The sequence below is a fragment of the Esox lucius genome, chromosome 21 (assembly GCF_011004845.1).
Source record: "Esox lucius isolate fEsoLuc1 chromosome 21, fEsoLuc1.pri, whole genome shotgun sequence".
Lineage (NCBI taxonomy): Eukaryota > Metazoa > Chordata > Actinopteri > Esociformes > Esocidae > Esox > Esox lucius.
In genome coordinates this window covers 10,736,431-10,763,859 of record NC_047589.1, presented here as the reverse complement: position 1 = coordinate 10,763,859, position 27,429 = coordinate 10,736,431, and the positions used below count along the sequence as shown (strand labels likewise).

At 41.5% G+C, this 27,429-nt stretch overlaps 2 protein-coding genes across 3 annotated transcripts in view; one reads left to right on the top strand and one right to left on the bottom strand.

Moving 5' to 3' along the window:
- The window catches only part of LOC105028296 (LYR motif-containing protein 4B), a 45,110-nt gene extending 23,226 nt beyond the window's left edge, over positions 1-21,884 (bottom strand). The window contains exons 1-2 of the mRNA XM_010900929.4: positions 21,757-21,884; positions 8,456-8,576 (exon numbers count right to left, since the gene is read on the bottom strand). Of these exons, the coding sequence (XP_010899231.1) occupies positions 8,456-8,576; positions 21,757-21,842 (207 nt within the window). The 5' untranslated portion in view covers positions 21,843-21,884. The remainder of the gene's footprint in view (positions 1-8,455; positions 8,577-21,756) is intronic.
- Positions 21,885-22,061: 177 nt separating this feature from the next.
- Positions 22,062-27,429, top strand: part of fars2 (phenylalanyl-tRNA synthetase 2, mitochondrial) — a 143,402-nt gene continuing 138,034 nt past the window's right edge. The window contains exon 1 of one of the 2 annotated variants that reach the window (XM_010900930.4): positions 22,062-22,137. The gene's annotated coding sequence lies outside the window, so the exon portion shown is untranslated. The remainder of the gene's footprint in view (positions 22,138-27,429) is intronic. The other variant, XM_010900931.4, reaches the window with a different exon arrangement.

The following is a 27,429-nucleotide window of genomic DNA, read 5'->3' as shown; positions in this document are numbered from 1 at the left end:
TGATGTAAAAAAACGTGATTCAGGTACTGACCACTGCAGACCGGGAACACCCCACAAGGCCTGCGGTTTTGGAGATGCTCTGACCCAGTCGTCTAGCCATCACAACTTGGCCTTGGTCAAAGTCACTCAGATCCTTACGCTTGACCATTTTCCCTGCTTCTAACACATCAACTTTGAGGACAGAATGTTCACTTGTTGCTTAATACATCCCACCCAGTGACAGGTGCCATGACAACATGATTATCAGTGTTATTCACTTCACCTGTCAGTGGTCATAATGTTATGGCTGATCAGTGTATATGCTCACTTAGAATTTGCCAGAAACACATTTAAAAAAAGGATAGGGGCAAAAAAAGACTGGAAAAGTTGTGTAATGCTAAAAAAAGAACCTGGTGGAACAACTGATCTTTCAGTGAGATGGATAAAGGAGAGAGTACGAGTGGAAGAAGCTGGGTTTAGTAAACTGAGAAATTAATCAATAGTTGTCGCTTGCGTATTGAAGAACCTTTTAAGATTATAATTATGTTAACGGCCAATGCTGTAGTTAGCACAATGATTTCGCAAATTGACAACGACACTCTGTTTATTATGTTAGCTATGTTCTCATGCAGACACGGATACTAAAAATATCAGACGGGAAGAGCAACACTGCATCACACCAGCTATAGTAATGTTCACCGGGGCAGGCTCAGGAGAAAGAGGTCTGCCTTCTCTCGGCATGCTCAGCAGTAGATTTGGCGTAGTTGTATTTGGCAGCCCCTTTTACGATCGCCGCATACAACGCTCAGAGGCATAATTGGACAAGAGGCTAACGTTCCAGATCCCACAGTCAGAACTCGATTAAAACCGAGAGGGAAATGCAGGCGGATCAATGTGGGAATTTTTTTATTGGGTTCCTCAATGTACCTGGATGAAAAGTGGTTATGTGAGCCAGTTCTTTTCATTCACTGAACCTTAGAAGCAATCTAACCAAATCCGGGCCTCTGTAGTGGAGATGTGGAAGGGACATAGAAGAGTGAATCAGGCCCAGACTTCTGACCATTTGTTTCTAAACAGACAGCTTATATACAATATTAAGCATAAACTATAACATTGCAAGGCTGTGCAGAATCCCTGATATTGAAATTCCTTTAAATAAAACTACTCTTCGTGTGATAAAATAAGTGATTTTTCACCTTGTGGTGAGGTGCTGTGTCTGTGTGTTACCACAATATCACGGCTCTGCAAGTATATCTGCCATGTCTAGAAGCATTGTAAAATTCTGTTTCTTGTCATTCCCACTATAGCTCCCCGAGTCTGCTCTTCTGTTTTTCTGAGCAGCACACTGACACACATACACACACACACACACACACACACACACGCACGCACGCGCGCACGCTCCATCCCAGCCTAGAAGTGTCAGGTGTCTTCGAATGCCGTTGCAGGACACCGAGCCGGGTGAGCGTGACAACGTGGGCGGATACCTGACACGAGGCGGCGACCAGTGTAACGAGGCAGCGTGGGTAATGACTCACAGGTGACATTCTGACGTCCCCTGAATACCTGCCTGCCTCTCTAATGTGCCCCCCCCCCACCCCACCCCACTGTTTTCCTACTCAGTGAGAGTGGAAGAAGCGCTGTTTAAAGCTCATTTAGACCTGAATCAGGAGTGTTGGAGAAGCCTGCTTCAGCCTCCTACGGATGTTAATGTGGATACTGGGCCCACGTACTCACGCGCTCGTGGACGCCGGATCGGACAACCCACAGGCACACACAGAAACACTTTGTACACGCAACACACACAAACACACTCTTCAAACACGCAACCACAGCACAGGTGCACATTCACAGTGGCTGCTCATCATCAAGACAATGAAATGTCTACATGTTCAACATTAAAGATGGCCCGGGGCTGGCCCGGGGCCAGTTAAGACCTAATGTCAGTCCAGTAGGCAGAGACAGTCACTGGCCCGTAAGGGGCAGTACTCAAAAACATGCCCATTTAAAGTCATAGTGTCTTATTGAAATGTTTGCTTTTCATCTTTGTCACTCTTCCCGTTTCGATTTTCGCTTGTTCTCGCATTGAAATGCTTATGTGGCGCTTATCCCCCTTCGGTGTGGTACGGGTGTCGTCGTTTTGACCAATAATATTTTATGGCTCTTCTGTTTTGACCAATCCTAGTTCATAGTGCATTCTAGAGCAGGACCTAAATATGGTATTGTACGAGGCAAAGCAAATGCGCTAATTTATGTTTTCGTGGAAAGAACAAGTTCCATGAGTCGAAAACAATAATGGCAAGGGACACGTACTGCCGTTCATGTTGTGCGTTTCCGATGAAAGCCGATAAGGCAGGGTCGTTTATTAAGGGAATTAACAATTACCGAAAACCTGGTCTGAAGTCCCTGCAGCATGTCACGTGTATTGACAACATGAACGGCCTGTTGACAACCCTGTGGCTTTCACCAATGAACGTCTGCCTGCTCTGAATGAATGAGGTGGCACGTAGCCAAATAGAAAATGTAATTACCTATTCATGTTGTGACATAGTCCATTAAATACAGATAGAGAAACCATACGGACATGGCTTGTAAGTGTCATGTTAACTACGCCTGCTTAAGCGCTTGCTAGCAGTGACACTCAAGCCATTCAACCAACTAGTGAAAGGACTGTATTGCTACATATTTATGTTATCATAAATATATTAACACTATTTTATTTTAATGCTTTTATGTCACATGTAATAAGTAAGTATCTTCATAAAATGATGATGGTATTCATAGCTAATATTTTGATAACCATTTATTAAAAAGTGATGATGTGCGTTGCATCATATTTATGTATACAGCAATTGCTGGTATCAGCTCTCATGTCTCATATCACATACAAATCTGTGGTATAAATCAATATTCTGATATGATATTTACATACTATATAGCTGTAAAATACAATTATATTATGTTTGTTTATTATTCAGTTTGGGCGAGAAAAAATCCAGTCCAGGCCAGTAGATTTCAGACCAACTGGCTCAATAGGGCCAGTAAGAATAAAAAGTTAGCTTTGGACCCTGAGATGACCGTAGCTTTCCAAAAAAATTATATTTTTGGAGCGTTTGTGCTACCAATCTCTGCCACATAAATTAAGTCGTTATCACGAGGCATCTGCTTATTGTGGGGCATGACTCTGGTGTTTGAATTATGTCAGCACAACTGAGGAGAATGCATTCTCGAATGCATTCCAGAGCCGACAACTGTGACTGAGCTCGCAGATACTCAACCTACCTCAAGGAGTTGCTAGAGCGCGATGAGACAAGAAATGAGATAAGGTAATATGCAACAGAGAAAATCTGCAGTGTGACAAGAGTGCATTCCTGGGGACAGGACAGCCATCTTGTGCCAGTAGCGGGTAGCCTGCAGAGGTTTGTGTTGCAACACAGCGCATGTCAGACATAATTCAATAAATTCTGAGGTTTCATCTTCATTGCACCAGAATGGTTGAAAGGATTTAGGATTAAGTGCCATCATCATATACCACGTGATATATGATGATACTAGCGCCAAAACTGGAGGTAAATCAGATCAATGGTTTATTTCAAACAAGAGTGTAGTGGAAGTGGCATTCATACGCTATCCCTCCCAAGACTCCCATACAGTGCCGCCGGACGACGTCGGACAAGGACACGTTCAAATAGGAAGGTGCACAGATGCAAAAGGGGGCAATCGGAAAAAAAAACTGAAGAAAGATAACAGGGTCAGAAAATAGGGCAGATGGAACAATATTCTCAGGAAGATGTTCTCCCATTAGGAGAAAGGCCACATTCATTTAGGAGATATGATCCTGCGGCTCTCTACATAAACACCCTTCTGCCGGTGCCATCAATCATAATTACATTCAAGCTGCAGCAAAAGGAACAAAAAAGGGCAGAAAGGAGGGGGGAAATTACTTGCCAAAGAGAAACAATACAAACTGGTATAAACCAAGAGAAGAGACCTTGTAACATCCCCACCACCAAAAAATGGCAGTTGGTGGGATAGATTAGTCCTGACGGACTGAAAGTAGTAGCCAGGCATATATCAAGCTGAGAAAAAGCTACACCTCTTTGGCACAGAATGGTGAGAACACTGGGCCGGTATTTAAGATGATATGCCAAGTGTGAAGTGCAAATTGCAATGGTAAGGCCCATCATTTTGCAAATACTGCACTGTTGAAAACATAATAACAGTAGGTTGTTCTCTCTTATACTCCCATACAGGGTTCGAAATGACCTATGACTCTTGGGGAGTCCCTTAAGATTTCATCATAAAAAAATCAGAAGAATATTTTGCTATCTTATCCGGATCTTTTCCAGTTTTTAATGTTATGAAATCTTATGTTTGGAATTTAAACATTTGAATAGTAACTTGATAGCCAACCTGATATTCACTCCTGAAAATGATATCAAATGCTACTGAAGTTACTACATAAAAGTTGCAAGCAAGCAGCTGAAAACAAGTCAAATGTTCAGTATTAATTAACCCTAAAACATATGACAAAGAAAGTCAAGCAATTAAATGTAATCTAATGTTAACACATATTGGGAGTAGCCACTTTGTTCATGATAATTAAATCTAGAAGGAACCTATAAACTGTATCATTCATTCAATTTATGATGAAACCAGAGAATAAGTGTTAACTAATGTCTACAATTTCCTCATTAGCTATGATATCATAGCAGAATTTATCCTTAAAAAAAGAGGATGAAAGTTTTTTCCCTCTTAATCGATTATAGGTTCAGAAAGATTATTTTGGGTACAACAGCTAACAAAGTTCACGTTAGCTACTGTAGTCTCATTTACACACACAATCATGCTAGAATGAAATTAACATCAATCAAGTCACAGACTTGCCCCCTCATCACTGACTGGTCAAGCAGACTGGTAAAGCAAGCTACGAATAACAACTGTAGTTTAGCTACATTATTGTAACTGCTAGGTCAGCTTGTAGGAGCTAATTTGATTTCAAAACCGCCCAGCTGGCTAGCAAGTAACGTTGGCAAAATTACTCTTCTAAACATAATGTTAAGTATCTAGTAAATGCAACATTTGATAGTGGATCAACTAATATTGTACAATAAGCAATGATAGAGAAATCAACATAAAGCACTTTATGTACTTTTCATACATTTACTGTAATCGATTTCAGTTAGACAACTCAAGTTAACTGTGTATGTGTGGTTTGCCGCCTTCAGCTCCTTGTGTACGAGCAGCATGACAACCACCTGTGATGCTGAACAGGAATTGCTGGGCGACCGGACTCTCTTATCCAGGCGGCTACCCCGATCGCAGCCTCAGGCCAGTGAATAGGCCTAAATAAATGATTGCTGAAAATTACAAAGCTTTCTTTTTAAAATGCTTTTTTTACATTTCGAACCCTGCTCCCATACATCCGTGAGATCCAACAGATTGGGTTTAAATACTATTTGAAGTCATTTCTATGGAACCATATTTTTTGTTAATATTCAACTTGGGCGAGTCACAGATGTCTGGGGTTGGGTATTGGGGGGGGGGGGTAGTCTGTCATGACGGACATGTTTACTGTGGCCTTGGTGCTTCACTGAGCTTGCCTGGCTTAACGGACAAAGAATAGTCCCAAAACCCAGTCCTGCAAGACAACAGCAAGGATTTCAAATCGTTTGAACTTGTAACATTGTCTCTTCCTGAAGGCATTGATCAGAGAAGTTACATCATCTCCCGATGAAGCTCCCATTGCATGCTGCCGATTTACAGGTGGTTGAAGCCCTGAAAGAATACAGCATTTGGATCTGATTGGACTAGTTAGTGATAGAGCCATTTCCTCTGCCACACTCAGAAAATATGTACTCACGGCTAATGGACAACCCAGCCCTCTATCTGAAAGCCATGCCAGGAACAAGGCCCTTCTTTCTGTAAAAAGTAAAACTGGGTTTGACTGTGTTCACCACTTTGGAGAAGTATGGAATTGAAATCTAAGTAACCAGGTAAAGAGAGTTCAAAACTAACCAGTGACCAATGAAATAAAAAGGAAGAGTGTAAATGATCAATTAAGGTCACTGGTTAGTTATGAATTCTGTTTACCTGGTCATTTAGCTCTTCCTTAGGTACTTGCAAAAACTGGTGAACACAGTCAAGTACATTCACACCTCTGGTTTTTAGCCCCGACACTGTATTTTTTGAGTGAGGTGATGAACATAAATTTGCAGCTCACACAGATGCAAACTAAGTAATTAGCATGCAAAGTCAGGACATTTGACCAAACTTTTGCCGTCTGAAGCTCTATGTCCTAACCTTGCATGTGGCTGTCTACATACTCTTTTTCAGTGATCCACAATGACATTTTTCTCACTGGGGGGAAAATGTAATAGACTAACATAAGTGTCATAATAATCTGAAATCCTTTAGTATGCCTCGATCACATCAAAATTCTATTTAACGCAAGGACATATTACCACTGTTATAGGACTGGAAGTCTAGTTCCAGAGATATTATGCTTCTTACCCCGCAACTAAGTTGCTTTTAAGATAGGGAGCAAGTTAATAATGCATGTATATCCCACATACTTTAATATCTCCCCCCAGGCTTTTTTGGTAACCATGCGTAAGAGCAGAGATCACGGTGAAGCCGACAAACAGAACAAAATGGCACAGAAACGCCTACGTAACCAAGTGCTGTTGGTGAAGAGGAGGGAAAAAATCCAACCCACGTAGAAAGACAAACATGGTGGGCAGTGGCGGTAGCCTGGAGGATGGAGGGGCGAGCCAATAACCAAAGGGCTGCCGTTTCAAATCCCAGGGCTTACGGTGGGGGGGGGGTTGCCATTGTAACCGTAAGCAGCTTTCATCCGTTCTCTGTGTGTGCTATTTCTGCAAAAAAACAATGCATGTTGGACGGATGAATGAACACTGAATAAGCTATGTACACAGGGAATAGTAAACATTCAGTGAGCCAGTGGATGGGTTAGCCATCCTCACTCTGTCCGCGAGGTATAGACACCCGTCTGTAACGATCAAACGGACCACGTCACGCATGAACGTGTCTCGCGTGAAGCGTTTTGCGAACGCAGGCGGGCCTGCGAGTGTTCGTGCGTGTGCACTAGTGCGTGAGGGGGGCGGGTGGGCGGTGTGACTCACTCCACCCAAACGACAAAATAGGGCAGTTCCGCCCCACGCTACCCACCTCGGCATTACACTCATGCCCGCCTGCGTTGGCACTCGCCATGGCGCCCGTGGAAGAGAGGCAGAGAGCCAAGAACTGTCCCGGAGCCAAATTTGCCATCTTGGGCACGTAAGGTTGGGGTTATCACGACACGCTCGATTTGTATATGCGTGTTTATCTGAGCGCCCATGTGTGTGTGTGTGTGTGTGTTTGTGTGTCCTATCTACTCTCTGTTGGCCTGTTTTGCATCTTCTGGGATATTTATTGGTTTGATTTCATTAGTTTCGTAAGGTAATCTATTTTCCATGCTAATAAACCAACGCACGGTAACAACGGTTACTGCCTGCATTCATTGACATTTAAATCATGCTGAGGTCACAGAGTGCACAATAAAAAACAATTATAATAATCTCCAGTAGAGCATCGCAATCAAAGTTTGCAAGAAGTTATGATAATACATTTTTTACCATGTGACCTAACCGCCAACTCAATCCTGCCCCACGTCCCTCAAAGCTTTTTTTCCCCTTTCCATTTATATTCTTAGACTGAGGCTCAACTCATACAGATACACGTATTATGATGTCTCTTTACATCGTAGGATGAGCTGCGCTTTGCCAATTGCCGGATTCTTCTTTATAGGTCATGCACCAAGTCATTAATTTCTGATGGTTATCAGTGCAAACACAACACACAGAGCCTTGGGGAACCAAGGTTAAGGAGAACAGGACATTCCCCGAGAGAGCGGTGTGGGAAGTACAGTATACACTGTGAAAAAGATAGAAACTGCCGAGAGAGAAATCGACAGAGAGAGACAGACCGAGATAGAGCGAGAGCAAAAACAAAAGCCAGGGAGAACACTGCAGCCTTCAACAGGGTCCCCTGGGAAGGGCTAGGCACTTGGAGGTGCATTATGGGAACAAAGCAGCCAACAGCAGGGCATCAGTGGCGATTAGCACCCTGGCGCCAAGTGAGAGTCGACAGGTGGACACTAAACAGGTGCTCATCTACATGCATCTGGACATGTTTGTGTAAAGGGGTTACGCAACACGGGTGAGCCACACAAAGAGGATGGAGGAAAACAGCCCTCCACTGTCCTCTGAAACGAAAAGACACATAGTCATGCTGGCCAGGGAACCTTTGCAATGAGCTAAAGGATTCAGGGAAAACCTTTCTTGAGAGAAGTTATTGTGTGGTGGGGGAATTAGGATTATGCTGTGAGCATAAAAAATACCCTGCTGGAATAGTCATTTTCCTTTACGACCTGCATGTGTGTGTGTGTGTGTGTGTGTGAGCGCTTTTGGCTTACCTGTCTCCTGATGATGCCTAGATTGTCTTTGCCCTGCTTTAAAAGTTTCTCCACCACCTTAGGGTCTTTGATGCTCTGGTTGGCCCTGAAAGCATCCCGCACCCGCCTCAAGGCATACGTCCTGGTTGGAAAGAGGTCACGCAGTAATCAATCAACAATCAATCTGAAGGAATTCATTAACTGGCTTTCTTTTTGGGACTCTCTCAGAAATAGGGCCAGGCCTGATCTGCTGAGGAGCGACGGACTCCATCCTAGCTCGAGTGGTACTCTTCTTTTATCTAGGAACATTGACAGGAGTCTCACTCCTACAGCCTCTCCATGAGATAAGGTGCATAACAGTAACATTGAAGAAAATATTTCCTGGGAGTATCAGGTGGGTGTGCAGAAGTATTAGTTTGTGTCTATGTACCTATGGGTTTAGCAGGGGATATATGCAAGTGCCTGGACACACCTCTTAGCCGCGGTAACAGCCAACCAGCATTCAGGATTCAAACCACCTGGTTTATAAGAGACCGAGTACCATGGGTATGATAACAGAATATTCTGATAACATTGAATTTGGCAGCCTTGTTAAACATACTGGGGTTAGAAACTCTGTAGTTCTGTAAAGGGGTATGTGACACATCCTGCTACTCCAATTATCAAGGCACACAACAAACCCAAAAACCCCATTGACAGGAACAACTTGTGAGAAAAGCCCAGAGGGGCTTTCGCTATGTGAAATCCATGCAATGCTAAATCAGCCTTGTTGGTAATCTTGGAAATCTAGAAGCGGCAGGACGGAGACAAGTGGCTGTGGTGCTTTTCATCATCTGGCAGGCCAGGCCCTGTTTAGAGCAGGTCGGGCAGGAAATACAGTGCCAGGCAAAGATCAAAGTGGCTTCCTGGTACCCAAAGAGGCTCCACTGCTGACAGAAGAACTGACGAGCAGCTCCTTGTTGACAGCCAGGACCAAACCTTTTTCTCAAAAACACAAGGCGGAGGCTGAGGAGAGCGAGCGAGCGAACAAGCAAGTGTGAAAGGGAATGAGTGAGTGGGGTGGGTACTTCAAAAGGTGGTGGAGGAACAGTTGAATCTCAGTGATTTCTTCTCAGTTGACAGCACCTCCCTATTACATCACAGGAAACGCATTCACCCGTTTATGGTAAGAGAGCATGTATACACTAATTATGGTAAGCATCAACTGACTATAGCTGCAGTGCTTTGTGTAAATGATAAGCCACACAGAGCAGCTGAAGGGTTTTCTTGAGATCTGCTAAAGAGTGCTGGTCAATTAGCCTAGACAGTGAGCGTGTCGTCACATGGTGGGAATTGATCCATTCAAAGAATGCAAGGATGTGGCCTTTCAGGACAGCTGGAGAGGCAATCTCCCCATCTGCCGTTCAACGGTGACAAGATTGGGGAGCTCAGGGCAGATTATAGAATGACGTGCGTTCTACAGAGGAAAAAAAATTAAACTCTTCCTGCCGTCACCAAGTGAGTAATCTTGGATCACACAATCAAAAATGTGTCATCAGATTAGCTGAGAATTCACTGAGGCCAATCTCTCTAAAGTTAGGCTATCTACCTGGATGACACCTATCATATACAGTGGGGAGAGCAAGTATTTGACACACTGCTGATTTTGCAGGTTTTCCCACTTACAAAGCATGTAGAAGTCTGTAATTGTTATCATAGGTACTCTTCAGATGTGAGTGACGGAATCTAAAACAAACATCCAGAAAATCACATTGTATGATTTTTAAGTAATGAATTAGCATTTTATTGCATGACATAAGTATTTGATACATCAGAAATGCAGAACTTAATATTTGGTAGAGAAACCTTTGTTTGCAGTTACAGAGATCATACGTTTCCTGTAGTTCCTGACCAGGTTTGCACACACTTCTGCAGGGATTTTGGCCCACTCCTCCATACAGACCTTCTCCAGATCCTTCAGATTTCGGGGCTGTCGCTGGGCAAAACTGACTTTCAGCTCCCTCCAAAGATTTTCTATTAGGTTCAGGTCTGGAGACTGGCTAGGTCACTCCAGGACCTTGAGATGCTTCTTACGGAGACACTCCTTAGTTGCACTGGCTGTGTGTTTCGGGTCGTTGTCATGCTGGAAGACCCAGCCACGACCCATCTTCAATGCTCTTACTGAGGGAAGGAGGTTGTTGGCCAAGATCTTGCGATAAATGGCCCCATCCATCCTTCCCTAAATATGGTGCAGTCGTCCTGTCCCCTTTGCAGAAAAGCCTCCCCAAAGAATGATGTTTCCCCCTCCATGCTTCACGGTTGGGATGGTGTTCTTGGGGTTGTACTCATCCTTCTTCTTCCTCCAAACACGGCGAGTGGAGTTTAGACCAAAAAGCTATTTTTGTCTCATCAGACCACATGACCTTCCCCCATTCCTCCTCTGGATCATCCAGATGGTCATTAGCAAACTTCAGACGAGCCTGGACATGCGCTGGCTTGAGCAGGGGGACCTTGCGTGCACTGCAGGATTTTAATCCATGACGGTGTAGTGTGTTACTAATGGTTTTCTTTGAGATGTGTTGGCCCAGCTCTCTTCAGTTCATTGACCAGGTCCTGCCTTGTAGTTCTGGGCTGATCTCTCACCTTCCTCATTATCATTGATGCCCCACGAGGTGAGATCTTGCATGGAGCCTCAGACCGAGGGAGATTGACCGTCATCTTGAACTTTTCTAATAATTGCCTTTTCACCAAGCTGCTTGCCTATTGTCCTGTAGCCCATCCCAGCCTTGTGCAGGTCTACAATTTTATCCCTGATGTCCTTACATTGTGGAGAGGTTGGAGTCTGTTTGATTGAGTGTATGGACAGGTGTTTTTTATACAGGTAACAAGTTCAAACAGGTGCAGTTAATACACGTAATGAGTGGAGAACAGGAGGGCTTCTTAAAGAAAAACTAACAGGTCTGTGAGAGCCAGAATTCTTACTGGTTGGTAGGTGATCAAATACTTATGTCATGCAATAAAATGCAAATTCATTATTTAAAAATCATACAATGTGATTTTCTGGAATTTTTTATATTTTTCCGTCTCTCACAGTTGAAGTGTACCTATGATAAAAATTACAGACCTCTACATGCTTTCTAAGTAGGAAAACCTGCAAAATCGGTAGTGTATCAAATACTTGTTCTCCCCACTGTAAATACTATAAGAGTGCCTATTACAGTCAAAATTGACCATAGGGTGGTGTGGTGGTCTAATCTACTGTTTCCGGTACAAATATACTGCAGCAGTACGTAATGAATTCCAACACAGCCAGGACTGGCCACCTGTAAGAGTCTGGTTCCTCCCTAGGTTTCTCCCAAATACCCTACCAGGGAGTTTTTCCTTGCAACTGTGTATCAATTCTGTTGTTGCTTGCTTTTTGGGGTTACTGCTGTAAAGGCTTTATATAAAAAAAAAATCTGATGTATTCAATTTGATTGATTGATTCATCAATTCTGACCCATTGCTATTCAAGCAGACCTTCTCCTCTACACCTTCGCAACCCACTAATAGTAGTAATAATAATAATAATATTAATAACAACAACACCTGACAGCTTAGTTATAACGGTTAAGTTTAAATTTTATTTTTGCATTCAGAAAAGATGGCCTCAACACACACCAGTAATTTGTCCCTGCCTGGAACACACTATGGAATGCAGATGGGAGTCGTTTGCTGTTTTTGGCTGACATTCTGCTTCACATGTATTGACCATTAAGTCACTGAGGTGTCTTGTTAAGTAACTAGCATTATAGCTAACATTCTGCTAACTCAAATCTAAATAATGTAATAATTAATAAAAAATAAAACAAATACTCAAACATGCATCTTTACATTAGATTCAATTTTACTGTCATTGAACAAGTACACATACAGTACAACAAACTGCAGTTAGCATCTCACCAGAAGTGCAAAGACGGCAGAACAATTACAAGTATAAAGTATAATATATGATATAAGTGGGATGAATAGATGCGCAATGAGGCAAATGCAAGTACAAATGGCAATTCTAAATGTGCAATCGAGGCAACGTGAAGGTGCAAGTTTGCACGTGCAACTGAAATGTAGAGATAGCAGCAATAAGGTTGCTGAGGTAGACATGTACAAATGAAAACTGAAAGTAAAAGTTCACAAGGATCTTGGTAGGCAGATGGGCCTTCTTCATCCTCCTCAAAAAGTACAGGCGCTGCTGCAACTTTTTGACCAGGGTTGAGGGTCCAGGAGAGGTCCTCGGAGATGTGGACACCCAGGAATTTGAAGCTGGGTACACGCTCCCCCTCAGTGCCATTGATGAGAACTGGGGTGTGACGGCAGCCTTTTTCCCTGTAGGCAGACTCGTCATTGTCACTGATCAGGCCTAACACCGTGGTGTCGTCTGCGAACTTGACGATGATGTTTGAATTGTGTACAGGAACAAAGGTGTAGGTGAAGAGGGAATACATGCACTCAGCCTTGTGGAACACCAGTGTTCAGTGTCAGGGTGGAGGAGGTGAAGTTGTCTAACCTGACAGACCAGGGTCTGTTGGTAAGGAAGTCCAAAGTCCAATTGCGGAGAGAGGGGCTGATCCCTAGGCCATGGAGTTTGTTGACCAGCCAAGAGGGGATGATCGTATTGAATGCTGAGCTATGTCTACGAAGAGAATTCTCACAGATGTTGGTTTTGTCCAGGTGGGTCAAGGCAGAGTGTAAAGCTCTGGCGATCGGTAGGCAAACAGGTAGGGATCCAGTGTTGGAGGGAGGCAGAATTTAAGGTGGGCCAGCACCAGTCTTTCAAAGCAATTCATGATCGTGGGGGGTGAGTGCAACAGGTCTGAATTAATTCAGGCCTGACGCAGTCAACTGCTTCGGCGATGGTTGCAACAATGTTTGCGGCCTGGAAGCATGTGGGGACAACCGCCTGGGCCGGGGACAACCGCCTGGGCCAGTGACAGGTTAAAAATGTTGCTCTGAGCACATTCCTGGGGACGCCATCAGGACCAGCAGCCGTGCTTGTATTCACCATTCTCAATGCACACTCTGACAGTTGTAAAATGCTTGCCCTTTTCCTCATGGACAATGATTTCACCCTGCTAAGGAGGATACGATGATGGATTTAGGTAAACATAGGGAGCAGAATAGGTGAGCACTGTTCATTTGGCTAACAGATTTGAAAGTCCCTACAACTACCTTTTTTTTAATCATTATCTGGTGTACAATTGTTGAAATATTTGATAAAGATGGCAACTCTTCCCTTCCGGAATAATAGGGAGGGCACATTCTGTTACAAAATGTGATCGTTGGTAGTTACATTATGATGTTTGGTAGCGAGTCATTTGTGGTCAACATTATCAACATTGGTAGTGGGTAATTTGTGGCCAACATTATCATCATTGGTAGCGGGTAATTTGAGTAGTGGGTAACACTTTCTCTCCCCCCACCCCCATTTGGTGCACTAATGAACACAACCAAGAAGAGCTCACTTAAATAGTAGGCTTTTATGTCCATGCTGTCATTGCTTCTTTGCTGTACCGCGTAAGCGGAGCCATCCAAGGAGAGCGAATGTCACTCACTGACTGACTGGACTGACTCCTGTTAAATAGCGTAGTGGTTAGAGATGCGGACCTACAACCAATACAGTGAAGAAAAAATGTATTTGATCCACTGCTGATTTTGTACGTTTGCCCACAGACAAAGAAATGATTAGTCTATCATTTTAATGTTAGGTTTATTTGAACAGTGAGATACAGATTACAACAAAAAGATCCAGAAAAACGCATGTCAAAAATGTTATAAATTGATTTGCATTTTAATGAGTGAAATAAGCATTTCATCCACTCTCAATCAGAAAGATTTCTGGCTCCCAGGTGTCTTTTATACAGGGAGTCCTCCTAATCTCAGCTTGTTATCTGTATAAAAGACACCTGTCCCCAGAAGCAATCAATCAGATTTCAAACACTCCACCATGGCCAAGAACAAAGAGCTGTCCAAGGATGTCAGGGACAAGATTGTAGACCTACACAAGGCTGGAATGGGCTACACGACCATCACCAAGCAGCTTGGTGAGAAGGAGACAACAGTTGGTGCGATTATTCGCAAAAGGAAGACACACAAAAGAACTGTCAATCTCCCTTGGTCTGGGGCTCCATGCAAGATCTTACCTAGTGGAAAAGAAAGTGTTGTGGTCAGGTGAGACCAAAATCGAGCTCTTTGGCATCAACTCAACTCGCTGTGTTTGGAGGAGGTAGAATGCTGCCTATGACCCCAAGAACACCATCCCCACCATCAAACATGGAGGTGGAAACATTATGCTTTGGGGGTGTTTTTCCTGCTAAGGGGACAGGACAACTTCACTGCATCAAAGGGACGATGGACGGGGCCATGTATCGTCAAATCTTGGGTGAGAACCTCCATCCCTCAGCCAGGGCATTGAAAATGGGTCGTGGATGGGTATTCCAGCATGACAAAGACCCAAAACACACGGCCAAGGCAACAAAGGAGTGGCTCAAGAAAAAGCCAATTTAAGGTCCAGGAGAGGTCTAGCAAGTCTCCAAACCTTAACCTCATAGAAAATCTGTGGAGGGAGCTGAAGGTTTGAGTTACCAAACATCAGCCTCGAAACCTTTATGACTTGGAGAAGATCTGCAAAGAGGAGTGGGACAAAATCCCTCCTGAGATGTGTGCAAACCTGGTGGCCAACTACAAGAAACATCTGACCTCTGTGATTGCCAATCAAGGGTTTTGCCACCAAGTACTAAGTCATGTTTTGCAGAGGGGTTGAATACTTATTTCACTCATTAAAATGCAAATCAATTTGACATTTTTTACATGTGTTTTATTTGTTTGTTGTTATTCTGTCTCTCACTCAAATAAACCTACCATTAAAATTATAGGCTGATAATTTCTTTGTCTGTGGGCAAACGTACAAAAACAGCAGGGGATCAAATATTTTTTTCCCTCACTGTAGGTTCCACGTTCGAATCTCATCACAGTCAAAGCAAATTATTCATTAGGATGTGTTTTGGATAGAGAAAACTTGGCTGCCTACAACCTTCAGCAGCTACGTTATGGTAAGCCTAAAATAAAACTGGTGGATTTTCAAAGAACGCACCAGAGCAGGATTTTTGGTGTAATACAGGCTAGATCAAAACCCCTTGCACAGTAAAAGAGGAGGGGTTTCCATGATTCTCTCGTCTATTCACTTAACGGAAAAGTAAATTATCGTCACCTATATTGATAGTTACTGTATCAATGTCATTCACGAATGAAAGAAAAACAAATGTTTTTGTGCCATGAAATAGCTTTGGCTGTGTAAAGTTAATATTCCGTCTAGCTAGCAATTGCTCAATTCTTATCACTATTCCAAGTATTAATAAGTTCGATAATAGTAAGCCTATTACTGACTAACATAGATACTATTTGTGTTGGAGGTAAACTTAAGAAATATAATCAGTTTAACATAATGCTTAATGGTGTCTAGCGAAATATTCAAACTTGGCGTGATGTTAATGTGTGACAAAATGATCTAATTTTGAGATTCTATATAGACACTGGTCAAACGTATAACACCGTGGTGTAGTGACACTGCCACTCATGTGGGAGACCCGGGTTCGAATCCAGTGTTACAAACAAATTGTATCACTTTAAATTGCAAGCCGGCTAAACTAGGCTTGCCTGGTTCCTTTTCTGGTTCTTTTATATTGATGTGGCGTATTCTTGATGTTAGAGTTGCCATAATGGTGCCCTTGTGAACCAAAATGACTGACACTCCTATTGGGGGGTACATAGCCTAACGGTTAAGTATGAGGTAGAGATTAGGGTTCACTAGATCCCTCCTAATGAGTAATAAAAAGGAAAAGAAAAAAGGGAGAATCAATCACAATAAGGTGATGTCCTTAGCCAGAACATCAATACACAACATTCGGTGCTGTTTGAAGACAAAACTGCTAGAGGCTGTACCTTCTAGCTGTAAATATATCTGTATATGCATGCACTACAATTCCTCAAACATGACACGTCTATAGGGAATCACTCAGACGGATGTGGAGAGATTTCACACGGAATACTCCATGCGGCGGGAGGGTGGATTTCCGTGATCACTTATTTATCTGAGGCTTTTCAAGTTTTAATTCTTGACACACTACTTTATGACTAAGAGCTGGCGCACGATGTGAAATTACTCGTCACAGACTGCACACTAACGTAATGATAGCGCTGCAAGCCACTAGAGAAAAGTTATTTATAATAGGCTAGCCCTTTTTTTTTTTTTTACATGCGCAAGAGATGACCTACTTCTGCCAGTCCGCTCTTGTAGCGATATGGTTTTATCTTCTGCAGTGTGTCTGCAATGAAGTCTAACTCATCGCTCTCCGGCTTACTTTCCCTTTGTTTTTCTTTCTCTGTCGCACCATTTCCCCTCACAACCCTCTTTCTGTCGACCCAATCGTCTCTCAGTGTTGCACCTCTCCAATTAATTAATCTTCTTGCACTTCCACACTCCCTTTCTCTGACTGCCTCACCCTCAGCCTTACAACTCTAAGGCCCGGGACACACCGTTCGCATCTTTAGGTTGCATCACATTCAATTTTTAAGTAACCATCACAATCGATGTGTGGGATTACAACAAAAACAGCATGGAGAGTTAGAATCTAGACAAGTCCAGATGTTTACCGTGATCATGATGCCAGACATGCTGCATAAATGGGTTGGCAAAAGTAGTCAGATACCAGGTGTTTTAACTTCCTGAACTTCTGTCTCATTGAAGATTTATGATAAATGTTGACTGATCCAGCCTGCATAAAATGTTTAATGCAAAAATGTTCCCCCAAAAATATACTCAGGGTGTCCCGGGCACATCGTGGCTTTGCCTTTCCCAGTTTCCTCTGGGAAGACCACTGGCACCCTCCTTATTAGCATGTAGTTGCATAAACCTGACCAACATAAAAATTGGCAATGATAAGTTAAACCTAATTTGTCAATTTTGGGTTGTAAAACAAAACAATGATAATTCTGAAGAAGTCCTGCCAGAAAATTATTGAGGGGGTGTGATGTCTTAGAGATAAGCCATCCCCTCAGCATATTGTGAACTCCCAAATGTCGTAAAGTATAAACTCAACCAAAAATAGTGTACACTAAGGACTTGTGATGGCAATTTCTAAAATCCAAATAATTCTATGAAAATGGTAGGTAAGACAGGAGAAATCAATTGCGCAATAAACGGTTGTAATCTTGCTTGCAAGGAGAAAGTATGCAGGTTACAAGGTAACGGTGAATAGTTTCTAAATAAAAACATCATTTCGACAGTATTTATTACATAGGAAAAAGGGGTGTGGTAAGATGCTGCCATCTGTTTCATGTCAATCAAACACCTTCCCTTTGTTCTATCAAATGCTATCTTCCCCCAACTTATCCTTCCTGCCATAATGTTTACTGTAGTGTTTACCCAAAGGGGCCAACTGACCTTACTGCCCCCTGTTGTATCTTCTCCTATCCTGTCCTAAAACCCATTGATCTGCATCTGGACAGAAAATAGATGCCCCCTATGCAAATACCAGGTCCCACACATTCCTGTACCTATCTTAACAGTGGGACTCAGTCCTTTACTCAGTTAGAATACATTGTGCATAGAAATTTCCACAACAGACTATAAATGCATTTTTAGCAAACAAACCAAATAATTTAAGAACTGTTACAAATGAGCTTTTAAGATTGCTATTGACCTAGCCAGCTTGGACCAACCAACCATCTTTTTCAGCTTGGGTCTATTAACACATAGCTAACTCAAACTGAAGTATTTCTCTGCATTACTGTTTGTTACACATCCAACCCCTCAGGAACTAATTTGAAAACCCTTCTACAAAACTTCAACTTGCAAAAGGGTAAAATGGTCGGCAACAGTATCTAGGCAACACAAACCTTCACAAAGGATTCAGTGATGTTGATGAGAACCATCTCCTGTGGAAATTGACATAAAGTCATTAGAGGCAGTGATGTAGTTCTACTCCACGCCTATAGTGTGACCTCTCTAACACTAGCAACACAAGACACAGTTACACCCCATTAAAACACTCAGCTCATGTTGGTAATTCTAGCAAGGATGATGAAATACTGAAGAAGAGTTAGGCAACCCTTTTACTGGATTGCTGCAGGTAGGCCTACTGCAGGATTTTATCCCAAACAGAATAACCTGACCAAGTAAGCTATAGTGCCTCAAAGTAGTCAGGCCTAATTTATACATAATTTCTACCAAGTTTTTACATCATTTCACAATTAATCTACAACATATGCCATAATGACTAAGCTAAAACATGTTGGTAGAAATGTGTCAGATATATTGAGAACTGCAATATCTCATGAGATTTCAGACACTTCATTCAGACCTTTCATTTTGTGGAAGAGCCAAAGAGACTTCTTGGGTCTGCCTCTACCAGCTTCACACGCCCTGAATTTGGGGATTTTCACGATTCTCTCAAGCTCTTTCATATTGGATAGGTACCGTTGTTGAACTGCAATCTTTAAGTCTCCCAATAGCATGATGTTCCAACCACCATGCTTCACTGCAGGGATGGTATTTGCAAGGTCATGAGTGGTACCTTTCCACCAGACGTACCACTTGGTATTTGGCCAACTCATTTGATTTTAGTCTCATCAGACGAGAATATTTTTCCCGCATTCTCTCAGAGTTGTTCAGGCAGCATGTCATATGCCTTTTACTCAGAAGTGGCTTCAATCTAACCACTCTATAACAAAAGTATGATTTACGACACTACAGAGACAGTTGTACTTCCGGCAGGTTCTTCCATCTCAACAGAAAAAAGTCTGTTGTTGGCCATAAAGTTCTGTTATTGGCCTTTGGGTTGTTCTTGCCTCGTTATGTAGGTTGACCAGCTCTAGGAAGTCTTGGTGGTTTGAACCTTCTTACATTTAACAATCATAGAGTTGACTGTGCGCCAGGGGACTTACAATGCTTTATTATTTTTTAACCTTCCTCATATCAATGCCTACACCGAATTCTGTCTTTGAGGTCTAAAGCGTTCCTTGGACTTCATACCAAGGTTTCTGCTCTAACAGTGAAGCATCATGCTTATATACAGGTGTGTGCTTTTCTAAAACGTTCAATCAATTAAATTTACCACAGATAAAAAACATATGTACACGTTTTCTCTTTGTCAGCATGGGATAGTATGTGGAGATTGAAAAAAAAAAAAAAGAATATATTTAATCAATTATAAATATAGTCTATAATACAATAAGTCTGCTTAAACAAACTTCATTAAGTTAAAAAATGTAACTGACCCGCAGTTGTGCTTTTTTTGGTCAACGACCACAAAATATTAAATAAATGATATGGCTAGACTGTAATTTAAGTCTTCACATTGACACACTAGGCCACTCACAAACATTCACTTGATTCTTGGTAAGCAAACACATTTTTAGCCTTGTGTTCGTGGTTTTCATCCTAATAAAAGGTGCATTCCTCTTTGAGTGTCTAGTGTAAAGTACACCGAAACAGATTTCTTCTAAGATTTTAAGCCAGAGCTTACTGGTAACAGATGTGGTATATATGGCAGGATAGACATTTAAGGATAAAATAATTCCATATTATCATCTCACATAGAGCAAGTCTTATGAGATTTGTTAAGCCAAATTTGACTCCTGAAATAATTTAGGCTTGCTTAAACAGAGGGGTACTTATGGAACTAATAGGCAATATCTTGGTGAATAATTGTTATACCTTTATCAAATCAAATTTTGAGAATTTTATTTTCACTGAATATGTATAATAATTTTCTGTATGTCAAACACTAAGAACATTAAATCCATTTTAAATTCCAATACAACAACATGAAAATATCCATGCAGAGTGAAAACCTACGCAATCATATGTAAATGCAAAACACCAGTGTAATACTTGGGAAGTCGGATGTTATTCTAGTTTTTGATATAAATATATTGATCACATCCTTTACCACAATGTCACTTGTGCTGGTTTGCACAACCAGCACCCAGCACCACATAAAAATAACTCATAAAATGTGTTATCCATCCTCTATTTAAAAAGCATTTCAGTTTAAGCATTTTATCCATCACAACTGATCAAAATGTATCATGGCTTCCTTGTACCTCTTCAGCAGACATGTGGTGCACAATATTTGGAACAATTAATTACAGAAATATCGCAATATTAAAATGCAATACATACTTGTCCACCTGTAGGCTAACTCTAGTAATAGGAAGTGAATGTTGCATCTGACTAGCCAAAACTAGCCTGAACTCTGGACAACAGGGAATGTTTCTTAAAGATGTGCTAGGAGGACAATTATTATAGATTATTATATGTAGTTTAATGAGTAGGACTTTGTTTTAAATAAAAAGGGGATTTTTTTTTTTTAAATAGAATTTATCTGCCTTAATCAACAATCTAACAATCAGGCCAAACTATTTCTGAGAGTAAAATTTTTATAGTAATGTTAAATAAAACAGAAATGTACCTGGCTAAACCATTTTTCGGGTACTGGTTATCCACTACTAAACATCCAAGGTTTCCCAGTTCAGTCAAATCAAAAACACAATTGAACATGATTGGAGCACTCAAGACTGGGGTTGGCAATTCCCTTTACTAGGTTGTTATACATACCTTGGGTTACAATCTTTAGGAATAGGCTAATGAAAAGTGAAACTTAATGTCCGTAGACCTAGTAATGTATGGACTAGTGAGTTCACAATGTAAACAAAACTTGCAGCATTATAATAATACAAACCAATCATGTAAAACATTTTGTAAACAAATGTTACTAATGTAATTTCTGGATCACAGACCAAGTGCTATTTGCATGTGTAGATGAATGTCATAATACATGGATGGAAGACAAGAAAGTAAGATAGGTCTGAAGTACAGTTGTGGTGCAACGATAAAGTCTCTGTTTTGTAAACAGGAACGAGAAGTGCTTGCAACAAATTATTTTTTCAATTGCATTCGTTGAACGTGTCGTGCAATCTCGAAAAAGAACGCCTGCCGCTTGATTCCTAACAACAACAACAAAACATGTATGAACCTGTATGCGCTCACTATTGTAAGAAGCTCTGGATAAGAGCGTTTGCTAAATGACAACAATGTAACCATAATATCTCGAATACTTTATCTAAATGTTAGTTATATTTTCAAACCGTTATCTAGGACAATTTTTACAATTTCAAATTTGTCAGTTGTTTCCCAGCAATGATGCAATATAAACAAACTCTCACGCTTTAGAAAAACACACTGGCAGCTTGTGTAACTTGGTTAGATAGTTTCAACACATCCAATGTAAAAACAGCAAAGCATTTACCTGAAATTATAAGACGGTAATTTACTGCTTTCCTTCATAAGCAGGCGATAAAGAGAGAGCACCTGTGTTCTCGTGGACGCTGCCATCTTGCAAACAATTCTCCGACCTTCGAGTTTAGGACCCACGTCAAAAAGCTTTGTTCGAGCGCCAGTATACAATGAAGTGTTTTAATTTAACGTTTCAAAGCTTGTACGATTTATTACCACCTTGATTTTTTTTATAAACATATGAAAATACATACATTTCATGATTGACATCAACTCATGTTTAAGTTTTATTATAAATTATATCAATTAACACAGGCCTATTTTCGGTCTTCTCAATACAACACCGCTTGACAGTGTGTAAGGTGAGCTATCTTGCTGCTGTGCTTTTTATAATGTAAGTGTTTTCTCACTCGTCTTTTTTAATGACCTTTTCTACATTTTAACACATTGTAATTTTCAAATACGGTTCAACCTTCTAAGTCACCGATTTCGTAGTGAGATTACAACATGTCTATGTTTCAGCATAGTCGTAATCATTAGGTTAAGCAGTGAAGACCAACTGATAGTCTTAAAGCTTTTGATAATAGCAGGCATGGGTAAAATAAGCACAACATTTGAAAAAAAAAACATAAATAACCTAAGCCACTGCAGCTATGCTTAAGGACTGGAGTCGTTTCACTACCACCTAGAAACACCTTTTTATATTCCCACATTATCCAGCCTTGCACGTGTCAAAATATGTTGGGTATAGTAGCAACAATATAAAGTTTCCTTGAAAAGCTATTTTAATTATTGCCGTGACGCGCGGAATTTTCTCATGAAAACCAAAATCCACAACTGAATTTCAGGAATTCTATTAGCTGTTGTAGTATATAGGCTAGTTGAAAACGATATCATTATGAAACTTAAGTAATCACATACTGATATACTTTGCTTTTTTATTTTACAGTTAATGTGAGTAGGCTAATTATCTGATGTACAAAGAATAATATGGGACAGTTAACATTTTGAGTTCCACAACAATCCTGTTTTACTATGTTATGCATCTGTATATACTTGTTAGGCGATCCTGGTTATGCATTTGTTATTTTCTTTCACATGAACTATTATGAAAAATATACATTCTTGATTTAAAGGAATACTAATGTAAAATATCAGATACATTATCTCACAAAAGTGAGTACACCCCTCACATTTTTGTAAATATTTGATCATATTTTTTCACGTGACAACACTGAAGAAATGACACTTTGCTACAATGTAAAGTAGTGAGTGTACAGCTTGTATGACAGTGTAAATGTGCTGTCCCCTCAAACTCAACACACAGCCATTAATGTCTGCTTAAACTGCTGGCAACAAAAGTGAGTACACTCCTAAGTGAAAATGTCCAAATTGGGCCCAAAGTGTCAATAATTTGTGTGGCCACCCTCTTGGGCATGGAGCCTTAACCCTATTGGAAATGGAGATCACCAGAGCTTCACAGGTTGCCACTGGAGTCCTCTTCCACTCCTCCATGATGACATCACAGAGCTGCTGGATGTTAGAGACCTTGCGCTCCTCCACCTTCCGTTTGAGGATGCCCCACAGATGCTCAATAGGGTTTAGTTCTGGAGCCATGCTTGGCCAGTCCTTCACCTTTACCCTCAGCTTCTTTAGCAAGGCAGTGGTCGTCTTGGAGGTGTGTTTGGGGTCGTTATCATGTTGGAATACTGCCCTGCAGCCCTGTCTCCGAAGGGAGGGGATCAGGCTCTGCTTCAGTATGTCACAGTACATGTTGGCATTCATGGTACCCTCAATGAACTGTAGCACCTCTGTGCCGGTAGTTCTCATGCAGCCCCAGACCATGACACTCTCACCACTATGCTTGACTGTAGGCAAGACACCCTTGTCTTTGTACTCACCTGGCTGCCGCCACACAAGCTTGACACCATTTGAACCAAATACATTTATCTTGGTCTCATCAGACCACAGGACATGGTTCCAGTAATCCATTTCCTCAGTGTGTTTGTCTTCAGCAAACTGTTTGAGGGCTTTCTTGGGCATCATCTTTAGAGGGGGCTTCCTTCCAGGATGACAGCCATACAGACCAATTTGATGCAGTGTGCGGTGTATGGTCTGAGCACTGACAGGCTGGCCCCCCACCACTTCAACCTATGCAGCAAGGCTGGCAGCACTCATACGTCTATTTCCCAAAGACAACCTCTGGATATGACGCTTAGCACATGCATTCAACTTCTTTGGTCGATTATGGCGAGGCCTGTTCTGAGTGGAACATGTCCTGTTAAATCACTGTATGGTCTTGGCCACTGTGCTGCAGCTCAGTTTCAGGGTCTTGGCAATCTTCTTATAGCCTAGGGCATCTTTATGTAGAGCAACAATTATTTTTTTCATATCCTCAGAGAGTTCTTTGCCATGATGTGCCATGTTGAACTTCCAGTGACCAGTATGAGGGAGTGTGAAAGCGATGAAACCAAATTTAACACACCTGCTCCCCATTCACACCTGAGACCTTGTAAGACTAACGAGTTACATGACACCGGGGAGGGAAAATGGCTGATTGGGCCCAATTTGGACACTTAGGGGGGTACTCACTTTTGTTGCCAGCGGTTTAAACATTAATGTCTGTGTGTTGAGTTATTTACATTGTTATATACACTGTACACCTACTACTTTGCATTGTAGCAAAGTGTCATTTCTTCAGTGTTGTCACATTAAAAGATATAATCAAATATTAGCAAACATGTGAGGGGTGTACTCACTTGTGAGATACTTTAGAACAGAGGTGTCAAACCGGTTCCACGGAGGGCCGAGTGTCTGCAGGTTTTCACTCTCTCCTTGTACTTGATTGGTTAATTTGGTCACTGATTGGTTAGTTTCTACCCTCACCTGGTTGTGTAGGTATGAACTAGGAACCAATTTATAGGAAAAACCAAAAACCTGCAGACACTCGGCCCTTTGTGGAACCGGTTCGACACCTGTGCTTTAGAAGCATATTATGCATAATATGCTGACCACCCCTTGGCAGTAACAGCCCTAAACAGTACAAGCCTTATAAAGAACCAGCCCTATGGTTGATCAATCAATGTCAAACGTACATTAATTAATAAAACAGGACAAGGCCTTTCTTTCCTCCAGTTCCCAGAAATAATTTCTGGGAACTGGGCCTTTATAACCCTTGCCTGTAAGAAATCAGTAGAACAAATTTTTAGTTAACAGTGCAGCACCTCTCATTTCTGGTTTAGTGACTCATATGCTAATTTTAATTTAGTAACAGGGATTATGCCCTGTATGGTAGGCAGCACTAGTGCTACCACTTCATATACTTTATTTAGTTAATGATCTATCTATTTCCAGGCTCCCTTGTCTTGTTAACGTGCTAGAGTCTTTGGTTAACAAGCAACCAGTCTTTCTGATGTGATGATGGCTTTCTTAATGTAAATCAATGCTGTTGAAGGCCTAAATATATCACTATGACAGCAACAACACTTGCTGTTAATGATATTACAAAGCCTTGGATAATGGAGAAAGATTGTACTGCCATATGTGTTGACCTTTCTAAAGCCAAACCACTCCATCGTTGTCGTGCTGAAAGATTTATCTTTTCCCCAGTATTTAAGGATCTTTGTGTTTTGCTCTGTTCATCCTTATCTCATTCCTGACCAGTCTCTTTGTCCCTGCCATTGATAAGCATCCCCATAGCACGATGCTCCCACCTCCATGCTCCACCATAGGGATGGTATTAGCCAGGTGATGAGCAGTACCGTGCTTTCACCTGACATAACGCTTGGCATTCAGGCCTAATAGTTTGCTTTTTATTCTCATCAGACCAGAGAATCTTTTTCCTCATGCTCTCAGAGTTGTTTAGGCGGCATGTCCTATTCCTTTTAGTATGGAGCCACTCTACCATAATTGCCTGATTGATGCAGAGATGGTTGTCCTGCTGATATGTTCTCCCCTCTCTGCAGAGAAACTTTGAAGCTCTGTTAGAGTGGCCATTAAGTTCTTCGTCACCTCCCTGACCAAGGGCCTTGTTGCCTGGTTACTAAGTTTGGCCAGACAGCCATCTCTACGAAGAGTCTTAGGGGTTCCTAACTTCATCCATTTCACAATGATGGTGTCCACTGTGTTCCTGGGAACGTTCAATGCTTCAGTGTTTTTTACAACCCTTCCCAGATCTATGCCACAACTAAATATCTTCAAGGTCTACAAGAGAGTTAGTTGGGCTTGGTGCGTTCCTTCCTAAATCATGTCCAGTCAACTGAATTTGCCACAGTGTTTTAGGTTTGTCATTGTGGGCTTATTATGTATAGATTGCTAAATATCTATAATTTTAGTCCATAGCACAACAAAATGTGGAGAAATTGAATGGGTCGGAATACTTTCCAGAGCCACTGTATGACTCTCTATGACACTTTGTCACACTGGGCCTAGTCCCAGACTAAATGTGCTGTTGAATCCCACGTTGTGCAAGTGATGTTAAGGTTGAACGTCGTTGAAACTCCCCGGCCAATGTGTCCACAGTCAGTTCCTTTGTCTTTTCAACATTGTGGGAGAGATTGTTGTCCTGGCACCACACTGCCAGATCTCTGACATCCTTCCTGTAGGTTTTCTAATCAAGAAGCAATTCAGACCTGGGACACCATGGTAAGATCAATTAACTACTGGGCAAAAACAAATGAAAAGGAACTGTTTCTTATCTCCAGGGCCAGAGTTGATGAGGGCTGCTGTTAGCTCTCTTAAAGTCTTACTATAATTTGTGGCATTCACAGGGCCGGTGGGCCCAGCTAATATCTACCCCAGCAAAACACTGAATAAAATCTGATTTGTTGAGTCAATATTGGCCTATTTCATGTAAAAGAGAGGAACCTGAAACAACTTGGGTAATCTGGAACAACCTGTAGGAAAGAAAATGTCTATTACTTAAAAGCATATAATCAAGGTTGTTTTTTATTGAAACATAGTATGGTGGATGTCAGCATCTGATTCATTCATCTGATTTTGCATACCCATATGAACCTTAGCACTTTGTCATACATGCCCTTTCACACACACACACACACCCACGCAACCCCTGGCATATGCCAGTCTGGTTTTATCTCAATTTAGAGAAAATTGATATGATGCCTGTCTTTTAAAATGTTTCCCATGGTGTCCCATTTCATTTATTTTTTAGACATTGTATTACTGTTTTATACATTTTATTAATTGTTTCATTCTAAATACTTTTGTGTGGTGCCTGTGGTTTAAGCAAATTTGTAGTAATCTGTTTAAGTGCTTTCATTCTCTGAGTTTTGATGTGGTAATTATCAGATTGAAGGACTAGCGTATGAGGATGATTATGTTTACTGGGGTTTGGAGAGTGTAAATTTATATTGGCAAATACATTGTACAGTATACTACGGTCCAAAATGAATTGAGGACTCTGCCGGGATATAATGTATGGGTGTGGTTAGCCCTGCTCTCTCCAAGTTATGCCGGCAACGAGGTGTGAAATGATTTATGTTATCATTGTACTGTATGAGTTATGAAAAATTCTGTCAGTATTGTCCAAGAGTATTCTCTCCAGAGTTAAGTGTGTGTTTTCTTGGTATTTCTGGATCTCTCCTCCCAGTCCTCATGTCTTATTACTATTTGTGTTCCCTGACGGTTTCCTCTGTAATATTCTCTTTTGCTTTTGTCTTTGATA